Here is a 24,564-nt window from a genome sequence, read left to right on the forward strand (position 1 = left end):
ATGTTGCCTCTGTCTTTTGCCAGAGGCAGGGGAAAGTTCTGATCACAGAAGCAAATGAGAGACAAATTAAGTCAAACAAAGCCAGTAACGTGTTTCCTATTAAATGTTCTTTTATCCTTCACAGAATTCCCAACTTGTGAACCGCTAACTCAATTTATATGCAAAAGTGGAAGATGCATTAGCAGCAAATGGCACTGCGACTCTGGCAAGTACCAACTGTTCACTGTGCAGCACTGATTTGATTGGAGGCCTGGCTCTCTTGGCTGCCTCCCCTCCTTCAGAGGGAGTTTGTAAGAGAAGTTTGCAGAACCAAGCAAAACGGTTAACACAAGTGATGAGAGGGCATCTGGCGCATCGATAGGGATTAGCATTAAGGATAATGGAGCTCAATATTTGCTCCATGAGGCCATAGTGGAGATTTATTTTCAGATATAAGGTTATCCATAGTCTAAGTATACAAGCATGAAGTAAAGGGGGAAATTGAGGAAGCTACCTGGACAATTCATGTTCCCAAAAGTATTTATGTAAAATGCTTTGTAACCTCAGGATGGAATAGTTTATCAATTACTGTGAAATTATCCAGATGGTCCAAATTCTGACACCTTGCTCTTAACGTATAAATGATGTTTTCTCTTAGACTCAGTTGTATCATTATGTTAGTGCCAAATACAGTGAAACGAATTATATGTAAGTCAATGCAATCTCAGCCATTTATTTCAATTTAATCTATTTTCACTTCATGTCCCTCTCCCCTCTGTCCTACAACAGTATTAATAAACAACATAAACCCTTATTGATGGTAGTGTACAAAAATTTCCCAGTATAAATACACACATGGGGCAAGTAGTGGACGGTAAACAGTGGGCCTTCATGTTGGAGAATGGGGAAAAGAGACAGAGTAGGAGAAATAGTTATAGCCTCTGGGGCATAGACAGAAAAAAAAAAAAAATTGTTGTTGAGTGGATTCTGACTCATAGCTACCCTCTAGGACAGAGTAGAACTGCCCCACATGTTTTCCAAGGAGCAGTTGGTGGATTTGAACTGCTGACCTCTTGGTTAGCACCTGAGCTCTTAACCACTGTGCCACTGGGGCTTATAGAGAAAGTAGGTACTAACTAATAATTATATCACCACCTGTATCATCTGACATAAGTCCTGCAGTCACCATCATTGCCCAACTTCATAATTGTCTCATGTTGCCTACATGCATTTCAGTCAGTGGTTAGTCAGTTCTGAGTGGAATAGAAACTAAGCTTCAAAATCCAAACTGAAGGATTCTTTTTCCCCTCTCAGTTTAATAGTTGACACTTAGAAGACAAGTGATATAAAGATGAAAATAATTCTCTCATAGTTCATGGGAAGTACAAATCCATTTATTCATCATTTATTTTTCAAAAACCAAAACAAAACTGCTTACTAAAAAATGATAATAATAATAATTCATAAGAATATGTTTCTCCTGGGATCCATTTTCACTAGCTTACTGTTAATGATTTTTTCCAGATGACGACTGTGGGGATGGAAGTGACGAGGTTGGCTGTGTTCATTCCTGCTTTGATAATCAGTTCAGATGCTCCAGTGGCAGGTGTATCCCAGGCCATTGGGCCTGCGATGGTGACAATGACTGTGGGGACTTCAGTGATGAAACTCAAATCAACTGTACCAAAGAAGGTGAGTAATTTTGTGAATTTATGAAATATCATTTTAAGTTGATAAATAATATTTGGAGTTGTTTATTGACTCAACAGCACTGGATATTACTGGATAGTAAATATTATACATAAATATTGTATACAAAAACTCTTGACTTTCCTTTCTCTGGCTTGTCACCTCAATACATTTCTATACTTTCATACATGATGCTTTATTACTAGTCTTTGAACCCTCTCCAACTTCTAAATTACCAAGTTCCAAACCAACCTCAATAAAAACCAAATAAGGAATTTATAAAAACAAAAGAAATAGAAAAGTATAACTTTTCCTTTTATTTCCACATCAAGTTTTGTTTCTTAAAGTTTGAAATCAGCCCCTTTTAAGTGGTGATGGATTCCAAATTGATTATCCTTCTGAGAATGCGAGCTCAAAGGGGAAGGATATCATGATCAGGGCTTTCCACATATTCATGGGCAGCCTGGCCCTGTCACTTACTTTGGTTACTTTACAAAAGTTCATCAACCATAACGTATGTTAATAAATTAAAAACCATGTTTGAAATATCACAGAAAAAAAAGTTACACTGCCAAATATTCTGTACAATCTTTGCCATTTTTAAGTAGTTTTCTGCTCTACGTGAAAGTATTTGTTATTCATTCCTTTATTCTCCAAATATTTATTAAGGATGTTTCATGTGCCAGGTGTTGTGCCAGACCCAAGAAATAGATTTTTAAATACATGAAAAACAAAGTCCTTCTAGTAACTCAGTTTAAAAATCCAGCAGAAACACAGAGACACGATAAAATGATTTACATAGTGGATGATGGAGGAGGAGCCGTATACTGTATAATTATAACAAAAGAAGCACTTTCAATGTGTTGTCCAAGAAGATATATTTATCTTCTGCAAATATTTGACAACCTAGGAGAGAGAAATTTTCTAAGGTGTCTTCTCTGACAAGGATTCATTTTGTCATCTTTATGTGTTTGTTTGCTCTCTTTTTCTTCCCCTTCATCTAAACTGTCAAAGCTGGGAAAAGTGACTATTAAAGAAATTATCTACACAATAGGAGTTCCTTTAAAAATAACCCCAGCTTTGTTGTAAATTCCCTAAGTGATTAAAACAGATTTTATTAATATTGGTTTTACCTAGATAATGTGGGATATGAGAGTTGTAGCAATGATCTAAATATAGTCAAATAATGAATGACCCATGAGTCATTAGGCAATGAAACATATGCCCTCATGGTCACTGGTCTAGACATAATTCATGTCTTTCACTGGGGATATAACAGGAGTTATAATAAAACCAGACAATGAGTAAGAAACTTTTGGTGACAATGTCTTAAAGATTGAACATAAGAATATTTGAATTCAATTTTTCTTCAAAATCAGTAGAATGAATTATAGTTAAATCTACTATTTAATAGTATCTGCCTTTTTTATTCGATATTGGACAGAAAATTCACCATGTCTGTCTTTCCACTAACTGTCCAAAATCTGTCTCTGTCTTTCTCACTATTTCATTTTTGTGTCCTTCTTTCTCTCAGTTTAGTTGTTCCAATAATAAATATGAGATAGAACTTTTTGCTTATTATCATTCTGGGCGTAGAAAAATGAAAAAATGTATATAAGTAGAGTAAATGTAAATTTTTTTATTTTTATTTTTTATTTTTGAAACATCCATCTGGGGTCTGGTTGACATTTAATTATTAAATTATACTTTGAATATAAAACTGCCTTTTCCTCACAGATGTCTTTTTAGGCTGCTCATGGGGTGTGCATCTGTGGACTGCTGGTACTGCCCCTAATATGTTGTGAAAGATAAATTGGCCCCAAGTTAATTTATTTCCATCTCAGAAGTGAGATCCCATCTCTCTTTCTCTGTGTGTTTCTCTCTAAGTTAAAATGATCCTTATATAATGAGAAGGTTTGGAGAGATTGCTTTAGCCTCATGAATGTCCATAGTGAGCAACATGTCCCTTTTTAGGGTCTTTAGTTAGCTTTTCTACGATTAAGGTCTCTAGATATCTTTTTTTTTTTTTTTATAAGCAGTGGCTCTTTAAAGATAATGGCCTTCCTCTTTAGGGATTTTCAGTTTCACTAATATATCACTGTAAAAGATAGACTGCCAGGTGAATGCCACGCATTTCTTATATGGTTATGGTAAACACTAAGGATATGATGCGTGTAATCTACATGATTCTTGGACCTGTTTCAAGTAAAAGATGAAAACTTCACGAACTAATTTATATTTACCGGAGCATAAATCATACTAGGATTCACTAATCAAATATTCTACTTGGTGAATACAAGGGGCAACAGTTGAGGAAAGGTACCATTCTGGGATGACTTTGGTGCAAGACAATCCAGAGTATTTCAAAGGTAATTTAAATATTTTTATCCATCAATGTTCTGAATATGTGTTTGGCATAGAAGTCATACCATAACCATGACACATAGAATTGTAGAGCTAATCGAGAAAAGACATTTACACATGCAAGTTTTGTGAGGCCAGTGCCCAGGTTTGATGCAATTAGTCATACAATGCAGCCCCCAATTCTTCCATGGAAGAAAGAGCAGGGCATTCTGGCTTGAGTTTCAAGACTTGCTGGCAAAACTGATCAAATCTACCATATAATCGCTCAGCAGATCGCTTTACACGGCCTGGTTTGAGCAGAACATGTGTTGCAGTTTTTTTCAACTATTCAATTGTTTACAAAAGTGTAGAAATAGTCTTGAATTAACTTCTAATAGTAAAGGAGTGAGGAGCCCTGTTGGGGCAGTGGTTAAGCACCCAGATGTTAACTGGGAGGTCGGTGATCCGAACCTACCGACCACTCTGTGGCAGTAACATGTGACAGTCTGCTTTTGTAAAAATTGCAGTTATGGAAACCCTGTGGGGCGGTTCTACTCTGTCCTGTAGGGTCACTGTGAGTTGGAATTGGCTCAGTGGCAATGGGTTTTGTTTCGTTTTGTTTTTGGTAAATGAGTAGGAGAAATCAGGAAATGGAACATGCCATATATAGCCTCCATTTCATAAAATCCCTGAATCATGTTCAATTTATATTGTATCTGAAAACACCTTAAAAAAAGAGAATTTTATAGCGATGATCATTTTTTCATCATCAGTATGATTCATACATAGCAAAAATGTAAATGGATAGTCCCTATCTAGACTGATGTATACCTGATCATGTCTATCGTCTTCCCTCTTAATATGCTGTTGTTTGCACTCACTTTCCAACTCCTTTACTAGCCAAAGAAGGGATAGTATCTGTACACACACATGCATGCACACGTATACACAAACAGACACAAACATGCGTGGATACACACACAAACCTATAAGCAAATTGGAAAAGAAAGACAATTCACAGTACATCGATTCCTTTCTTTTTATGCCTGTTTCTCAGTAATATTGCTCTGGCATCCTTTTTGGTTCTGAACCCTTGTAAGGCACATATTTTTCAAAGCTACGAAGAGTTTTTCCAAGTGAAAAAATAAGTGAGGCTAGACCCTCACTATAACAGCATTCTTTACAGAATTTTGTATGAGGAAACTTCCTCTACAGCCTAAGGTGTGGCCATTTATTTAAGTATTGAAAGGTTCTTGTAAAAAAGGTGGTTTTACCTGTTGTCATAGATTGAATTGTATTCCCCCAAAATATGTCAATTTAGATAGGCCATGATTCCTAATATTATGTGGTTGTCCTCCATTTTGTGATCTGATGTAATTATCCAATTTGTTATAAATCGTAAGGTCTATGAGATTAATGAGGCAGGATTAGAGGCAGTTATGTTAGTGAGGCAGGAAGGAATCTACAGGATTAGGTTATACCTTGAGTCAATCTCTTTAGAGATATAAAAGAGAAAAGCAAGCAGAAAGGAGAGACACCTCATTACCATCAAGCAAGAAAAGCCAGAAGAAGAGTGCATCCTTTGGACCTAGAGTCCCTGCACTGAGAAGCTCCTAGACTAAGGGAAAATTGATACAAGGCCTTCACCCAGAGCGGAGAGAGAGAGAAAGGCTTCCCCTAGAGCTGGTGCCCTGAATTTGGACTTTTAGGCTCCCAGTCTGTGAGATAATAAATTTCTGTTTATTAAAGCCATCCAATTGTGGTATTTCTTTTATAGCAGCACAAGATAACTAAGACAGAATTTGGTACTGGAAGAGTAAGGTGCTGCTCTAACGGGTACCTAAAATGTGGAAGTGGTTTTGAAACTGTGAATGGGTGGAGGTTGGAAGAGTTTTAAGGTGCCTAAAAAGCCTAGATCGTCTTGAAGAGACTGTTGGTGGAATTATGGATGTCAAAGACAATTCTGGTTAGGGTTCAGAAGGAAATGAGGAGAGCTGTAACACTGGAGACAACACAAATGGTAAGAAGCAGCAGCAGAGAAATGGCAGCAGTAAAAGTAGGAGACTGGCACGAGACAGCCCAAAGCCATCCTGCGGAGTGAGGGAGCTGAGTACCTTCGGGCAAGAGTCTTCCTGGCAGAGTGAGGTGCCTCTGGGTACTTATTGGCTGAGCTAGGCTTGCTGACCCACAGTGCAAGACAGCTGAGTGCCTTTAGACTGAGAAGCCAAAGAACCAAGAAGCAGAATATGAAGAGACAGGAGCATGGGAAGTAGAGCTGCTTCAGTCTCAAAAGTTGGGCCATGACTTCTGTGGTCTCAAAGGGCAGAAACATGGCCTGCTGGGTCTCAAAGGGTAGGGCCACAACCTCCTAGGTTTCAAAGAGTCAGGTCTTCACCAACTCATTTCTGGAGTTTTGAACTGCCATTCATGAGTGGCAGGGGGATGGGGCCAGATCCATTGCCCAAAGCTAAGGGGATGGGGCTGCCATGCCCAAGGGATGGATGAATGGGGCCTGCTGGGGCTGAGGGAATAGGGTTGACACTCAGATATACTAGGTGAATGGGGCCACCCAAAGCCAAGGGAGCATTGTTACCATTACAGCAGACCTGGAAGGAAGAGCTGAAGCACAGAACTGAGGGGCCTCCACCCAGAATCCAGAGAGCAAGGCCAACACCCAGAGTCTAGAGGGTGGGGTCATTGCCTAGATAGTCTCAGAGAACAGAGGATTATTTAAAAGCATTGAGAGCTAATGTAAATTTTTCTGCTGGGCTTTGGACTGGCTTGATACCCATTATAACTTCTTTCCCTCCCATTTCTCCTATTTGTAATGGAAATGTCTACCTTGTGCCTGTTCCACCATTGTACTTTGAAAGCAGATAACTTGTATGAAAAAGAATTTTGCTCCAAGATGGAATTTGGACTTGGAGTTGATTTAAGACTTTTGGGATGATATGATGGGGTGAAAATATTTTATATGTGACAAGAGCATGAATTTTTGAGGGCCAAATAGTGGAATGTCACAAATTGAATTGTGTCTCCCAAAATATGTGTCAACTTGACTAGTCCATAATTCCCAGTATAGTGTGGTCATCCTCCATTTTATGATTTGATAGAATTATGCTATGTGTTGTAAATCCTAACATTTATAATGTTAATGAGGCAGGATTAGAGGAAGTTATGTTAATGAGACAGTACACAATCTATAGGATTAGGTTGTATCTTGAGTCAATCTCTTTTGAGATATAAAACAGAGAAGTGAGCAGAGGAGAGAGGCATCATTACCATCAACCAAGAAGAATCAGGAGTGGAACACATCCTTTGTACCCAGGGTCCCTGCACCAAGAAGCTCCTAGACCAGGTAAAGCTTGATGACAAGGACATTCCCCCAGAGCTGACAGTGAAAAAGCCTCCCCTGGAGCTGGCACCCTGAATTTGGACTTTTAGCCTCTTAGACTGCGAGAGAATAAATTTCTGTTTGTTAATACCATTTCTGTTATAGCAGCATTAGATAACAAAGACACCTGTAAAGACACCATGGGTACAGTTAAAGTGAGCCCTCAGTGTTTTCATACAAGTCTTTTAATTCTCTGGCTGACGTAAAGTAGAATAATAATAATAAAATAAGGGAAATCTGGACATATGTCACATCTGTAAGGACCAAATATATGGAATTAATCATATCTCATTGTAGACAGTTTTATTCATTTGAATTATGTAAACTTTTATTTATATATTTTGGGGAAGAGTATCAACCATATTTCAATTTTGGAATAAGACATTTCTAAAATAAACATATGCACATTTCCACAGTCTTTAGACAGCTATTCCCCTAGATCAATTTCAATTCAAAAATTGTTATAAAAATTTATACCAAATAATTTTATCATCGACCTGATAGGGAAGAGAATAGCTTTTCCTTAGAAGAGATTTTGCTTTGCCCCTAAAAGCAACTTAAATATTGCTCAAATATTTAGATTCTTCTTTACTTTGAAGGGATGTCTGACCCTGATTTACGGCCTTTGTTCCTTAATGCCTTCTGTTTGGCAGTGTGGAAAGGGAATATTTACTGCCTGCTGCACTAAGTGAACAAGCTGGATGATGCTGCAACATATGTGATCTCTTATTTACATACCAAATACAAATTAAATGCAAATTTAAAATTAAGTATGTATTGACCTTCAACTTTGATTTATTATGAATAATCTTTAACAAGTCCCCAAATCCATTAGGCAGTTAAGTGTGTAGCATTATTAATATGCATGCTCACACCCGCTTTTATTTATCAGCTTCAACTATTTATCTTTGCTTCTGCTTTGGAAAGTCCACTTTTATTTTGGGGTTTGTCTTTAGTCATTCGTTCTTTCTTTCATTCATTCATGAATGTATGCATTAATTCATTTATTCAGTGTTTTGCCTCCTTACTTCTCTGTTCCCAGATCTAAGACGGAAACTAAAGTATTTTTATCTTGTTTTTCTATTTCCACAGTCATGCACAATATTTGATACACAATGGTTCTCAGTAAATAATTGTTGAATGAAAGAATATATTTCTTGAACACAAAATTTGATTATACTCTCAGAATTCATCTGTTATTTTTCCTGTCATATATCTAGTAACATTTTGTTTCCTGGCCTTACCCTCAGATCCTGGAGATTATTTTCATGATGATGTACAAGACTAGGTGTACTGATCTAGTCATGTACATTTCTTACAATGTAATTGCTTTTATTTGTTCAATAAATATTTGCACTTTCAGCCTAGGATTCAATAAAGCAAAGCAAACTAAGATGCCTCCCTTAACTTTTATTATTGTTTCTTTCTTTGTGAACCCTCTCTGCATGTTTCAGAGTTAGAAAAGCTTAATCCTTTTCGAATCTATTATTTGGGATCCCTAGCCCTGTTGGCATGGTGGTTAAGAGCTATGGCAAACTACAGCTGCTAACCAACAGGTCTGTAATTCAAATCCAGCCGCTCCTTGGAAATCCTATGGGGTAGTTCTATTCTGTCCTATAGAATTGCTATGAGTCGAAGCCAACCCTATGGAAAAAGGTTTTGGGTTTTTTTAGATGGTGAGAATAGTTAATGCACTAAACTGCTTACCAAAAATTGAAGGCTTGAGTTCACCCAGAGGCACCTTGAAAGAAAGATATGACAATCTACTTCCAAAAAATAAGCCATTGAAAACCCAATGGAGCACAGTTCTACTCTGATACAGATGGGGTCTCCATGGGTCAGGATCAACTCAACAGCAAGTAGTTGTTTGTTTATTATTTAGCAGTAAGTACCCAATGGTGAGATTCTGTTAGCGATAATGTTGTCAGCTGCTGTGGAGTTACCCTGGCTCGTGGTGATCCGATGCACAATGGAATGAAACACTGCACAGTCCTGGACCATCCCCACGGTCGGTTCAGGGTATGGCTATTGTGATCCATAGAGTTTTCATTAGCTGATTTTCAGAATGGTCGTCAGGCCTTTTTTTCTAGTCTGTCCTAGTTTGGAAGCGCTGCTGAAACCTCTTTAACATATTAGCAACATGGAAATTTCCACAGACAGGTGGCGGGTACCCATGAAGTATATTGACCGGGAATCAAACCCAGATCTCCAAAACGATGAGATTTTGAATTCAAATTCTCAGTGAAACATCTCTAGAGGGAAGGCAGTACTACCAACCAAAATAGTCAGAGCCTCCCTAGGGAGGCTGAATCCACCCAGAGCAATGCAGCCATCAAAACTTGATTTGCAATTGAAGACTTAGTCACACGTTTAGCCATGGAGAGAATGAAAATTAAAGCCAAGATCTCTTGACACCCGATATCACATCTCAGCTGAACCACTGGATTTTTGAGTTTTGAAAAAGAGAAAAAAGACACCAATAAATACTGTACAAAAGCACTATCATCCGTTTTTTCTTTTATGAAAATATTCTGAAGATACTTTCAATTCTTTTATACTAGAAAAAGGCTATTTTTTCTCAGTTATTAAATATTTTTGAGACTAAAGTATTAGCTCCAAATTTGGGAAAATTAGTAAATTATGTTATGGACTCAGCAAAGTCATACAATCTCCTGTCCTAATGTTCCCTGGCCATTCTCTTTTAATGAAAAATATGTTGTTTCCTGATAAAATATTTAAAAAATTAGAAAATTTAAATTCAAACTTGTTTTAGAGAAGTGTTATAAATATTTTCTATGAAATACAAATTGTGTGGCTTAACTTTATTTTCTCACAGATTGATTTATTTTCCTAGAATAAATGTGAAAATTCAGATATCAAAACAATGTTAATTATTAATGGATTTTATCTTTAGGAATCTTTTTTTTTTCCAGGGGAAAAGCAAAGAAAGCTCAAGGCTTTTGAATCAATTAATAAGAAAGCCGGTTTTAAGCATCTATAATGTTTCTAGAAATGTGCTTATCAAGAAAACTTAAAGGAATCAATTAAGTGTAATTCATGAAAATATAAAATAGTTAAAAAAAAAAGGTTTACAAAAACAGGAAGAAAGAACTCAATTATCCCTGTTTTCACTATGTAGAAAATTACTAATGTTTTCAAGGATAGATTGCCCAATAAGCAAGGTACGCGTGCGTTATTTGTGTTTACGTACTAATCCGTAGTGCACAGTTTCACCTGTTTTTTATGTGGTGAAACCCATGTAAAATTGTGCACTACAGGTTAGTAAGTAAATAAAAATAAGCCTTTGCGTACCTTGTTTAATGTAACCTCATGTTAATCTACCTCTGAATGGGTCCACACTTATTCCTAGATAAATGCAGCTCTTTTATGAAAAAATAATTAAACACTTTAGTACTAAACAGAATAATGTACTTTATGATATTTAAAGATATAATTAATGACTAGTAACAATAGATAACAAAAAGAACTGATTTTAATGAGGAACCTCATTCTGTTGTCCTGCTCTTTTAACAAAGCTGAAAAATAATGTCAAGAGTGGTATAATTCCCATCATCTTTAGATTTTGATCCCACATTCTCAAGCAGTAATTAATGATCAGTGAAATGGTAAGACTTCAGGCATTCAACAGTAAACAAACAAACAAACAAAAAAAGACAAAGGGCATAAATCTACAAAATAACTAATTCACCTTAGTAACTGAGTAGTGGCTATACTTTTGTGAGAGTAAAGAAATAAGCAATGGAATAAAACTTTTCCTTTTGCCTTTCAAAGTACTTGGTATTTATTCAGAGATTATTTGAACAGTCAGCATTTGTTACTTTATTTTTGTGAAGCTTCAGTTTAAATATTTTATATTTCTGTGCTGTAAAGATCAGATTCATTCACTTTTTGTTAGTGCATTTATTTGAATTCTGGCTTGGTATTTGTGGACATTTGGGCTTCCAAAGAAAATCTACTGTCATGATCTGCATCCAAAGCCTTTCTGCAAATAACTTTGGTGTTTAAAATCATCCACTTAAACTATTCCAACGTTCTGCGTATGGAATACTCACTGGGGTCAGGATCATTCAGCACAGCATATTTTTCTCGTCATTGTTGATGTGTTTGCATTTTAATAGGATGTTCAATGTGAATCATAAACAGAATTTAGAACAGGGGTCAGCAAACCTTTTCTATAATGGGTCAGGCAGTAAATATTTTAGGCTTTGAAGGCCATACTGTCTCTGTTGTAACTATCCATCCTGCTTTAGCATGAAAGCAACCATAGACAATACACAAACAAATCAGTGTGGTTGTGTTGCAGTAAAATTTCATTTACAAAAACAGGTGGGATTGTTCTGCAGGTTGCATCTTGCTAACTGTAATTTAGAACACAAGTAGAAAAATACCTGTTATGCTTCCATGGCTGGCACTAATGATCCTTGTTCAACTACTAACCTAAACCACTATTTGCCTGTCAGTTTGTTGGATTGTGGTGGCTTGCCTATTGGTGTGATGCTGGAAGCTATGTCACTGGTATTTCAAATATCAGCAGGGTCACCCATGGTGGACAGGTTTCAATGGAGCTTCCAGACTAAGACACAGTAGGAAGAAGGACCTGGTGGTCTACTTCTGAAAAAATTGGCCAGTGAAAACATTATGAGTATCAGTGGAACATTGATATGGTGCCTGAAGATGAGCCCCTCAGGTTGGAAGGCTCTCAAAACACAACTAGGGAAGAGCTACCTCCTCAAAGTAGAGTCTACCTTAATGACATGATTGAAGTCAAGCACTCAGGGCCTTCATTTGCTGATATGGCATGACTCAAAATGATAATGAACAGCTGCAAATATCCATTAATAACTGGAATGTGGAATGTACAAAGTATGAATCCAGGAAAATTGGAGGTCATCGAAAATGAAAAGGAATGAATAAACATTGATTTCCTAGGCATTAGTGAGCTGAAATGGACTGATACTGGCCATTTTGATTGGACATTCATATGGTCTACTATGACAGGAATGATAAATTGAAGAGGAATGGCATTGTATTCAACATCAAAAAGAACATTTTAAGGTCCATCCTGAACTATGATGCTGTCAGTGAGAGGTAATATCCAGAGGCCTACTAGGAAGACCAGTTAATATGACTATTATTCAAAGTTGTTCACCAATCACTAAGGCCAAAGATGGAGAAATTGAAGATTTTTACCAATTTCTGCAGTCTGAAATTGATAGAACATGCAATCAAAATGCATTGATAATTAACGGTGACTGGAATGCAAAACTTGGAAACAAAGAAGAAGGATCAGTAGTTGGAAAGCATAGTCTTAGTAATAGAAGTGACACTGGAGATCCCATGATAGAACTTTGCAAGACCAACAACTTATTTGTTGCAAATGTCTTTTTTTCAACAACATAAACAGTGACTATACACATCCACATAGACCTTGCCTGATGGAATACACAGGAGTAAAATTGATTACATCCGTGGAAAGATGAAGAAGCTCAATATCACCAGTCAGAATAAGGAGAGGGAATGACAGAAGAGACCGTCAATTGGTCATACACAAGTTCAAGTTGAACCTGAAGAAAATTAGAGCAAGTCCACAAGAGCCGAAGTATGACCTTGAGTTCTTGAGTACAAACAGACAAGTTGTGGAATGACATAGAGGACATCAAACATGAAGAAAGAAAAAGGCCATTAAAAAGACAGGAAAGACAAGCGGCCATCTAAGATGCATCAATTGGTCTCAACCTACCTGGAGCAAAGGAGAATGAAGAACACCAAGGTCACACAACAACTAAGAGCCCAAGAGACAGAAAGGGCCACGTGAACCAGAGACCTACATTATCCTGAGACCAGAAGAACTAGTTGGTGCCCAGCCACAATCGATGACTGCCCTGACAGGGAGCACAATAGAGAACCCCTGAGGGAGCAGGAGATCAGTGGGATGCAGACCCCAAATTCTCATAAAAAGACCAGACTTAATGGTCTGGATGTGACTAGAGGAATCCCGGCGGTCATGGTCCCCAAACCTTCTGTTAGCACAGGACGGGAACCTTCCCCGAAGACAATTCATCAGACATGAAAGGGACTGGACAGTGGGTGGGAGAGAGATGTTGATGAAGAGTGAGCTAATTATATCAGGTGGACACTTGAGACTGTGTTGGCATCTCCTGTCTGGAGGGGGGATGGGAGGATAGAGAGAGTTGGAGGCTGGCAAAGTTTTTATGAAAGGAGAGACTGGAAGGGCTGACTCATTAGGGGGAGAGCAAGTGGGAGTAAGGAGTAAGATGTATATTAACTTATATGTGACAGACTGACTTGATTTGTAAACGTTCACTTGAAGCTCAATAAAAGTTAAAAAAAAAAAAAAAAAGACAGGAGAGAAAGAAAAGACCAAAATGGTTGTCAGAAGAGACTTTGAAACTTGCTCTTGAAAGTAGAGTAGCTAAAGCTAGAGGAAGAAATGATGAAGTAAAAGAGATGGACAGAAGATTTCAAAGGGCAGCTCGAGAAGACAAAGTAAAGTATTACAATGGCATGCACTAAAACCTGGAATTAGAAAACTGAAAGGGAAGAACATGCTTGGCATTCCTCAAGCTGAAAGAACTAAAAAAAAAAATTAAAGCCTCAACTCGCAATAGTGAAGTATCATATGGGCAAAATACTGAATGATGCAGAAAGTATCAAAAGAAAATGGAAGGAATATGCAGCAATACTGTACCAGAAAGAATTGGTCAAAGTTCAACCATTTCAGGAGGGGGCATATGATCAAAACCAATGGTGCTGAAGGAAGAAGTCCAAGCTGCACTAAAGGCATTGTTGAAAAACAAGGCTCCAAGAATTGAGGGAATACCACTTGAGATTTTTCAACAAATGGTTGCAACACAGGTGGTGCTCACTTATCTACGCCTAGAAATTTGGAAGGCAGGTGCCTGGCCAACTGACTGGAAGAGGTCCATATTGGTGCCTATTCCCAAGAAAGGCGATCCAACTGAATGTGGAAATTATTGAACAATGCCATTAATATCACAAGCAAGTAGAATTTTGCTGAAGATAATTCAAAAGCAGTTGCAGCAGTACATCAACAGAAAACTGCCAGAAATTCAAACCAGATTCAGAAGAGGACCAGGAATGAAGGATATCATTGCTGGTCTCAGATGGACCTTGGCTGAAAGCAGAGAATACCAGAAAGATGTTTACCTGTGTCTTATTGACTATGCAAAGGCATTCGACTATGTTGGTCATAACAACTTATGGATACCATTGTGAAAAATGGGAATTCAAGAACACTTAATTGTGCTCGTGAAGAACCTATACATAGACCAAGAGGCAGTTATTTGAACAGAACAAGGTGACACTGTGTGGGGTGAAGTCAGGAAAGTTGTATGTCACATTTGTATCCTTTCACCATACTCGTTCAATCTGTATGCTGAGCAAAAAATCCAAAAAACTGGACTATGTGAAGAAGGATGAGGCATGAGGATTGGAGGAAGACTCATTAACAACCTGTGAATCACAGATAATACAACTTTGCTTGCTCCAAGCAAAAAGGACTTGAAGTACTTACTGATGGAGATCAAAAACTATAGCCTTCAGTATGGATTGTACCTCAACATAAAGAAAACAAAAATCCTTACAACTGGACCAATAAACATCATCATAATAAAAGGAGAAAAGATTGAAATTGTCAAGGATTTCATTTCAATTGGATCTGCAATCAACGCTCATGGAAGCAGCCATCAAGAGATGAAGTGAGGAGAGGCTGGGACAAGACGGAGGAAGAGACAGATGCTTCCAGCAAGCCCTCTTACAACAAACACCTGAAAACAAGTGAAATGAGTATATTTATGACAAGCTAGGAGCCCTGAACATCAAAGGCAAAGTTAGAAAACAAACTGAGGGGCAGGGGGAGGAAGAGATGGTTCAGAAGATGAGAAGAGTTACTGGACCTGAATTGCTGGAAGCCCTCAGGCACCATTCCAGGAGCAGCTGCAGCGGGCTGATACTAGTGTTTGGCCACAGTTTCCTCAGGGAGAAGCAGCCAACCACACAGCCTACTCACACCTCCGGAACCAGAGAAGAACAGCTCTCCCGGCAAAAACTAAGAACTTGTGTATATTTTACCATGTCCTCCCCCCCTGCACCCCACTCCCAAGCTGCCTTCAGTGGCTAATTTCTCTGGGCCTGAGATAGGCCTTGTTGACCTCCTAGAGCCATCTTCCCAGCCTTGGAGAAGGAATAAATCTGCAACTGGGGGAAAAGATAATTTGCCAGCTCCACTAACCAGGGGAGCTCAGAGCAGAAGCAGCTCCTGTCCAGGCATAAATGGCCCATGGACTTTAAGTACGTTTCCCCTCTGTATGGACCTGTGTGGGCCTATTTCAGGAGAATAGGCCCTTGTTGGCAGACTCCAATCATTTCAACTGTGTGGCAGAGAGGTGGGTGTTTGATGTTTGACACTACTTTGCCTACTAAAGAGGGTCCTCACCTACCCACATCAGGGGCCTAAGGACTGGTAGCTCCACTCAGGTCACCCAGCCACCCACAACAGGGGTCCAAGGATAACTGGTGCCTCCCAGTACTTACAACCAAAAACATTGGGTGCCCACGGTGAGTCTGCAGAACCCACCCATCTGTATGCTCTAGGGAACAGGGACATGCTTTCCTCAGAGACACATCAGGGATGATTCTCAGCCCCCTGCCTTGTTCAGAGTGTGAACCCCTGCTGAAACCAGGTATCGGTACCTACAAGAGTCACCCCTGCCCCTCTAAGACTGTAGGAGAGAACCTGTACCACACGCCTGATGATCAGCTACCTGGACTCCTGAGCTGAATTCATACAAGAAAAGTGAATGGACTGCTAGACTGATACACCTGATAACAGCTCTAGCCACCTGGGGACAGGACGTGAGAGATCCAAAGGTGAAAATAATCAAGCTAGCTTACTCACGCAACCCATTTGGGCATATCAAAACAAAACAAAGCAAGAAGCTACAACACAGTAAGCAAACATAAAATAAGCTAATACAATTACTTATAGATGGCTCAGAGACTACAGTCAATATCAAGTCACATAAAGAAACAGACCATGATTGCCTCAGCAAGCCCTCAAAACAAAGAATCCAGGGATCTTCTAGATGAAAGTGCATTCCTGGAATCACCAGAGGCAGAATACCAAAGATTAATATACAGGATCCTTCAAGAAATCAGGAAGAGAATGAGGCAAAACGCAGAACAAGCCAAGGAACACACAGATAAAGCAGTTGAAGAAATTAAAAAGATTATTCAGGAACATAATGAAGAATTTAACGAGATGGAAAATCTATAGACAGACAGCAATCAGAAATTTGAAGACTAACAATAAAATTGCAGGGGTGAATAATAAGGTAACCACAAAGGAGACAAACTATCCTACTCATCAAAATAAAATACAAGAAAAAAGAGAGACTCAGCAGAAACAAAATCAGCAACAATGAATATGAGGAAAGGACAATGTATAAAGATAATGTGCTCAGCACATAAAATTAAGTGGGAAAAAGAAACTGTCAACAACACACAAAAAAAGACATCAAAATGAGAGCACTAAATTCATACCTATCCATAATTATGCTGAAAGTAAATGGACTAACCGCATCAATAAAGAGACAGAGAGTGGCAGAATGGATTAAAAAACAAGGCCCATGTATACACTGCCTATAAGAGACACACCTTAGGCTTAGAGACACAAACTAAAACTCAAAGGATGGAAAAAATATATCAAGCAAACAACAATTAAAAAAGAGCAGGAGTGGCAATATTAATTCCTGACAAAATACAATTTAAAGTTAAATCCATCGGAAAAGGATAAGGAAGGACACTATGTAATGATTAAAGGGACAATATACCAAGAAGATATAACCGTATTAAATGTTTATGCATCCAGTGACAGTGCTGCAAGATACATAAAACAAACTCTATCAGCGCTGAAAAGTGAGATAGACAGCTCCACAAAAATAGTAGGAGCCTTCAACACACAACTTTCGGTGAAGGTCAGGACATCCAAAAAGAAGCTCAGTAAAGATAAAAAAAAAAAGATAAGATCTAAATGCCACAATCAGCCATCTTGACCTCATAGACATATACAGAATGCTCCACCCAAAAGCAGCCAAGTATATTTTCTTTTCTAGGGCACGTGGAACATTCTCTAGAATAGACCACATATTAGGTCATAGAGCAGGCCTTAGCAGAATCCAAAACATGGTAATATTACAGAGCATCTTCTCTGACCGTAAGGCCATCAAAGTAGAAATGAATAACAGAAAAAGCAGGGAAAAGAAAACAAACACTTGGAAATGAACAATATCCTGCTCAAAAAAGACTGGATTATAGAAAACATTAAGGATGGAATAAAGAAATTCATAAAATCCAATGAGATTGAAAACACTGCCTATCAGAACCTTTGGGACACAGCGATAGCAGTGCTCAGAGGTCAATTTGTATCCATAAATGCACACGTACGAAAAGAAGAAAGGGTCAGTATCGAAGAGTTATCCCTTTGACTTGGACAAATAGAAAAGAGAGCAACAAAAGAAACTTTTAGGCAACAGAAGAAAACAAATAATAAAAAATTAGAGCAGAACTAAATGAAATAAAAAACAGAAAAACAATTGAAAGAATTAGTAAGAACAAAAGTTGGTTCTTTGAAAAAACCAACAACATTGATAAACCATTGGCCAAACTGACAAAAGAAAACCAGGAGAGGAAGCAAATAACCCAAATAAGAATTGAGATGAGCAATATTACAAGAGACCCAACTGAAATTGAAAGAATCATATCAGATTATTACAAAAAATTGTACTTTAACAAAGTTGAAAACCTAGAAGAAACGGATGAATTCCTAGAAACACACTACTTACCTAAACTAACACAAACAGAGGTAGAAAAACTAAATAGACCCATAAGGAAAGAAGAGATTGAAAAGGTAATCAAAAAACTCCAAACAAAAAGAAAGCCCTGGCCTGGACTGCTTCACTGCAGAGTTCTACCAGACTTTCAGAGAAGAGTTAACACCACTACTACTAAAGGTATTTCAGAGCATAGAAAAAGACAGAATACTCCCAAACTCATTCGATGAAGCCAGCATATACATGATACCAAAATCAGGTAAAGACACCACAAAACAAAAGAAAATTACAGACATATATCCCTCATGAACTTAGATGCAAAAATCCTCAGCAAAATTCTAGCCGATAGAATTCAACAACATATCAAAAAAATAATTCACTATGACCAAGTGGGATTCATACCAGGTATGCAGGGATGGTTCTACATTAGAAAAATGATTTATGTAATCCATCATATAAATAAATCAAAAGACAAGAATCACCTGATTTTATCAATTGATGCAGAAAAGGCATTTGACAGTTCAACACGCATTCATGATAAAAACTCTCAGCAAAATAGGAATAGAAGGAAAATTCCTCAACATAATAAAAGGCTTTTATGCAAAGCAAACAGCTAACATCATCCTAAATGGAGAGAGCCTGAAAGCACTCCCCTTGAGATTGGGAAGCAGACAAGCATGCCCCTTATCAGCACTCTCATTCAACATTTTGCTGGAGGTCCTAGCCAGAGCAATTAGGCTAGATAAAGAAATAAAGGGCATCCAGATTGGCAAGGAAGAAGTAAAAGTATCTCTATTTGCAGAAGACATGATCTTATACACAGAAAACCCTAAGGAATCCTCAAGAAAATGACTGAAACTAATAGAAGAGTTCAGCAGCTATCAGGATACGAGACAAACATACAAAAATCAGTTGGATTCCTCTACACCAACAAAAAGAACATCAAAGAGGAAATCACAAAATCAATACCATTTACAGTAGCCCCCAAGAAGATAAAATACATAGGAATAAACCTTACAAGAGATGTAAAAGACTTATACAAAGAAAACAACAATACACTTCTGCAAGAAACCAAAAGAGACCTACATAAGTGAAAAAACACACCTTGCTCGTGGATAGCAAGATTTAACTTTATAAAAATATCTATTCTACCAAAAGCAATCTATAGATTTAATACAATTCCATTCCAAATTTCAAGAACGTTTTTTCATGAGATGGAGAAACAAATCACCAACTTCATATGGAAGGGAAAGAGGCCCTGGGTAAGCAAAGCATTACTGAAAAAGAACGAAGTGGGAGGCCTCACTCTACCTGGTTTTAGAACCTATTATACCACCACAGTAGCCAAAACAGCCTGGTACTGGTTCAACAACAGACACCTAGACCAATGGAACAGAATTGAGAATCCAGACATAAATCTATCCACATATGAGGAGTTGATATTTGACAAAGGCCCCAAAACAGTTAAATGGGGAAAAGACAGCCTTTTTAACAAATGGTGCTGGCATAACTGGATATCCATCTGCAAAAAAAATGAAACAAGACCCATACCTCACTCCATGCACAAAAAACAACGCAAAGTGGATCAAAGACCTAAATATAAAATCTAAAATGATAAAGATCATGGAAGAAAAAATAGGGACAATGTTAGGAGCCCTAATATATGGCATAAAGAGTATATAAAACATTACTAAGAATGCAGAAGAAAAACTAGATAACTGGGAGCTCCTAAAAATCAAACACCTATGCTCATCCAAAGATTTCACCAAAAGAGTCAAAAGATTACCTACAGACTGGGAAAAAGTTTTTAACTCTGACATTTCTGACCAGCACCTGCTCTCTAAAATCTACATGATGCTGCAAAAACTCAACTGCAAAAAGACAAATAACCCAATTAAAAAATGGGCAAAAGATATGAATAGACACTTCACTAAAGAAGACATTCAGGTAGCTCACAGATACATAAGGAAATGTTCACGATCATTAGCCATTAGAGAAATGCAAATCAAAACTACAATGAGATTCCATCTCACTCCAACAAGGCTGGCATTAACACGAAAAACACAGAATAATAAATGTTGAAGAGGTTCTGGAGAGACTAGAACACTTATACACTGCTGGTGGGAATGTCAAATGGTACAATCACTTTGGAAGTAGATTTGGGGTTTCCTTAAAAAGCTAGAAATAGAACTACCATATGATCCAGCAATCCCACTCCTTGGAATATATCCTAGAAAAAGAAGAGCCTTTACACGAACAGATATATGCACACCCCTGTTTGCTGCAGCACTGTTTACAATAGCAAAAAGATGGAAGCAACCAAGGTGACCATCAATGGATGAATGGATAAAGAGAATAAGGTATATTCACACAATGGAACACTACCCATCCATAAAGAACAGTGATGGATCTTAAAAAACATTTCATAACACGGAAGAATCTGGAAGGCATTATGCTGAGTGAAACTAGTCAGCTGCAAAATGACAAATTTTCTATAAGACCACTATTATAAGAACTTGAGAAATAGTTTAAACAGAGAAGAGAATATTATTTGATGGTTACAAGAGGAGGGAGGGAGAGAGAGAGGGAGAGGGTTTTTCGATAATTAGATAGTAGATAAGAACTATTTTCGATGAAGGCAAAGACAACACACAATACAGGAGAGGTCAGCACAACTGCACTAAACCAAAAGAAAAGAAGTTTCCTGAATAAGCTGAAAGCTTTTAAGGCCAGGGTAGCATGGGGTGGGGCTTGGGGACCATGGTTTCAGGGAACATCTAAGTCAATTTGCATGATAAAATCTATTAAGAAAACATTCTGCATCCCACTTTGGAGAGTGGCATCTGGGGTCTTAAACACTAGCAAGTGGCCATCTAAGATGCATCAATTGGTTTCAAGCCACCTGCAGTAAAGGAGAATGAAGAACACCAAGGACACAAGGTAATTACAAGCCCAAGAGACAGAAAGGGCCACAAAAACCAGAGGCTACATCAGCCTGAGACCAGAAGAACTAGATGGTGCCCGGCTACAACCGATGACTGCCCTGACAGGGAACACAACAGAGAACCCCTGAGGACGCAGGAGAGCAGTGGGATGCAGAGCCCAAGTTCTCGTGAAACGACCAGACTTAATAGTCTGAGTAGACTAGAAGAACCCTGGTGGTCATGGCTCCCAGACCTTCTGTTGTCCCAGGACAGGAACCATTCCCGAAGCCAACTCTTCAGACATGGATTGGAGTGGACACTGGGATGGAGAGGGATGCTGGTGAGGAGTGAGCTTCTTGGATCAGGTGGACACTTGAGACTATGTTGGCATTTCCTGTCTGGAGGGGAGATGAGAGGGTAGAGGGCGTTAGAAGATGGCGGAATGGACACCAAAAAAGAGAGTGGAGGGAGGGAGCGGGCTGTCTCATTAGGGGGAGCTCAATTGGGATTATGTAGCAAGGTGTATATAAGTTTTTGTGTGAAAGCCTACCTTGATTTGTAAACTTTCACTTAAAGCACAACAAAAATTAAAAAAAAAAAAAAAAGAAATGAAATGACATATCGCATTGGGAAAATCTGCTGCAAAAGTCCTCTTTAAAGTGTAAAAAAGCAAAGATGGCACTTTGAGGACTAGGTGCACCTGATGCAAGCCATGGTATTTTCAGTGGACTCATGCATTCAAAAACTGGAAAATGAACAAGGAGGACCAAAGAAGAATTGATGCCTTCGAATTATGGTGCTGGAGAAGAATATACCATGGACTGCCAAAAGAATGAACAAATCTTGGAAGAAGTACAGCCAGAATGCTCCTTAGAAGCAAGGATGGTGAGACTTCGCCTCACTTACTGTGAACATGTTATCAGGTTGGAGCTCAGTGGTGGAGTCAAACTGCTCACCTTTTGGTTAGCAGCCATAAAGCTTAAGCACTGCGCCACCAGGGCCCTATATGAGGGTAGAATTGAATTTGTTGGAATAAAATCCAAAACACAAAAAACATGCTGTGGAAGTGTGTGTGGGGTGGAAGAAGGGAAGAGAGGTGGGAAAAACAAATCAAGAATAATGGCAAATCGAGGCGGAGCCAAGATGGCGGACTAGGCAGACGCTACCTCGGATCCCTCTTACAACAAAGACACAGAAAAACAAGTGAATCGATCACATACATAGCAATCTACGAACCCTGAACAACAAACACAGATTTAGAGACGGAGAACGAACTAATACGGGGAAGCAGCGATTGTTTTCAGAGCCTGGAACCAGCGTACCAGTCAGGTATGGCACAAGCACAGAGAGCTGCTCCACCCCCCTGAACTAACCCTGGGAGGGGGACCAGCCGGTTCCGCAGGCGGTGTGGGACGCAGCCAGTAGGAGAAGTCTCCAGAAGGCAGTGACTGGTCTTGGAACGGGGAGAACAGCATCCCAGCTGGGGAACCATCCCGCCGGGATTTGGACTGGATGCAGGTACGGCATAAATATGGAGAGCTGCTCCACCCCCCTGAACTAACCCCGGGAGGGGGCCCAGTTGGGTCGCAGGGGCGGCGTGGGACGCAGCCAGTAGGAGAAGTCCCCGGGAGGCAGCGACTGGTATTGGAGCCGGTAGAACAGCATCCCAGCCGGGACACTCGGTCACGGCACAAGCACGGGGAGCTGCTCCACCCACCTGAACTAACCCTGGGAGGCGGCCCAACTGGTTCGCAGAGGCAGCACGGCAACGCGGCTGGAGGGACGAGAAGTCCCCGGGAGGAAGCAACTGATTTTGGAGTTGAGAGTGCACCGTCCCAGTAGGGGAGCCTTGACGCTGGGCATGGGGCTGGAAGCGGAGGATCTGACCTTGACTCCAGCGGGCCAGACACCCCGGGGGCAATCTCCACACAGCCAGCACACATAAGCGACGCGCCCCGCGGGAATCTCAGATATAATAGTCATTCCAAGCAAGACAAGCAACTCTGGCTATATTCTGAGGTGCTACTCTCCTATCTCTCTGTTCCTTCCCCCACCCTCCCCAGGCGGCTTCATTAACATCCGAATAGCCTGAGCCAGAGGGAGAACTCTGATAGGGATCTGACTGCATTTTTTTTTAGCGGATTTTCTGGAAAAACTAGTTTCCCAGTGATGGCTCGGAGACAACAATCCATATCAAACCACTTAAAGAAGCAGACCATGACAGCTTCTCCAACCCCCCAAACAAAAGAATCAAAATCTTTCCCAAATGAAGATACAATCCTGGAATTATCAGATACAGAATATAAAAAACTAATTTACAGAATGCTTCAAGACATCACAAATGAAATAAGGCAAACTGCAGAAAAAGCCAAGGAACACACTGATAAAACTGTTGAAGAACTCAAAAAGATTATTCAAGAACATAGTGGAAAAATTAATAAGTTGCAAGAATCCATAGAGAGACAACATGTAGAAATCCAAAAGATTAACAATAAAATCACAGAATTAGACAACGCAATAGGAAGTCAGAGGAGCAGACTCGAGCAATTAGAATGCAGACTGGGACATCTGGAGGACCAGGGAATCAACACCAACATAGCTGAAAAAAAATCAGATAAAAGAATTTAAAAAAATGAAGAAACCCTAAGAATCATGTGGGACTCTATCAAGAAGGATAACCTGTGGGTGATTGGAGCCCCAGAACAGGGAGGGGGGACAGAAAACACAGAGAAAACAGTTGAAGAACTCCTGACACAAAACTTCCCTGACATCATGAAAGACGAAAGGATATCTATCCAAGATGCTCATCGAACCCCATTTAAGATTGATCCAAAAAGAAAAACACCAAGACATATTATCATCAAACTCGCCAAAACCAAAGATAAACAGAAAATTTTAAAAGCAGCCAGGGAGAAAAGAAAGGTTTCCTTCAAGGGAGAATCAATAAGAATAAGTTCAGACTACTCAGCAGAAACCATGCAGGCAAGAAGGGAATGGGACTACATGTACAGAGCACTGAAGCAGAAAAACTGCCAGCCAAGGATCATATATCCAGCAAAACTCTCTCTGAAATATGAAGGTGAAATTAAGATATTTACAGACAAACACAAGTTTAGAGAATTTGCAAAAACCAAACCAAAGCTACAAGAAATACTAAAGGATATTGTTTGGTCAGAGAACTAATAATATCAGATATCAGCACAACACAAGGTCACAAAACAGAACGTCCTGATATCAACTCAAATAGGGAAATCACAAAAACAAACAAATTAAGATTAATTAAAAAAAAAATACACGTAACAGGGAATCATGGAAGTCAATAGGTAAAAGATCACAATAATCA

The 24,564-nt window shown here is 39.0% G+C and overlaps 1 protein-coding gene across 1 annotated transcript in view; it reads left to right on the forward strand.

Moving 5' to 3' along the window:
• Positions 1–24,564, forward strand: part of LRP1B (LDL receptor related protein 1B) — a 1,749,164-nt gene that overhangs the window by 971,475 nt on the left and 753,125 nt on the right. The window contains exons 18-19 of the mRNA XM_064287257.1: positions 125–205; positions 1,504–1,671. Coding sequence (XP_064143327.1) covers positions 125–205; positions 1,504–1,671 — 249 coding nt within the window. The remainder of the gene's footprint in view (positions 1–124; positions 206–1,503; positions 1,672–24,564) is intronic.

The sequence above is a fragment of the Loxodonta africana genome, chromosome 6 (assembly GCF_030014295.1).
Source record: "Loxodonta africana isolate mLoxAfr1 chromosome 6, mLoxAfr1.hap2, whole genome shotgun sequence".
Taxonomy (NCBI): Eukaryota; Metazoa; Chordata; class Mammalia; order Proboscidea; family Elephantidae; genus Loxodonta; species Loxodonta africana.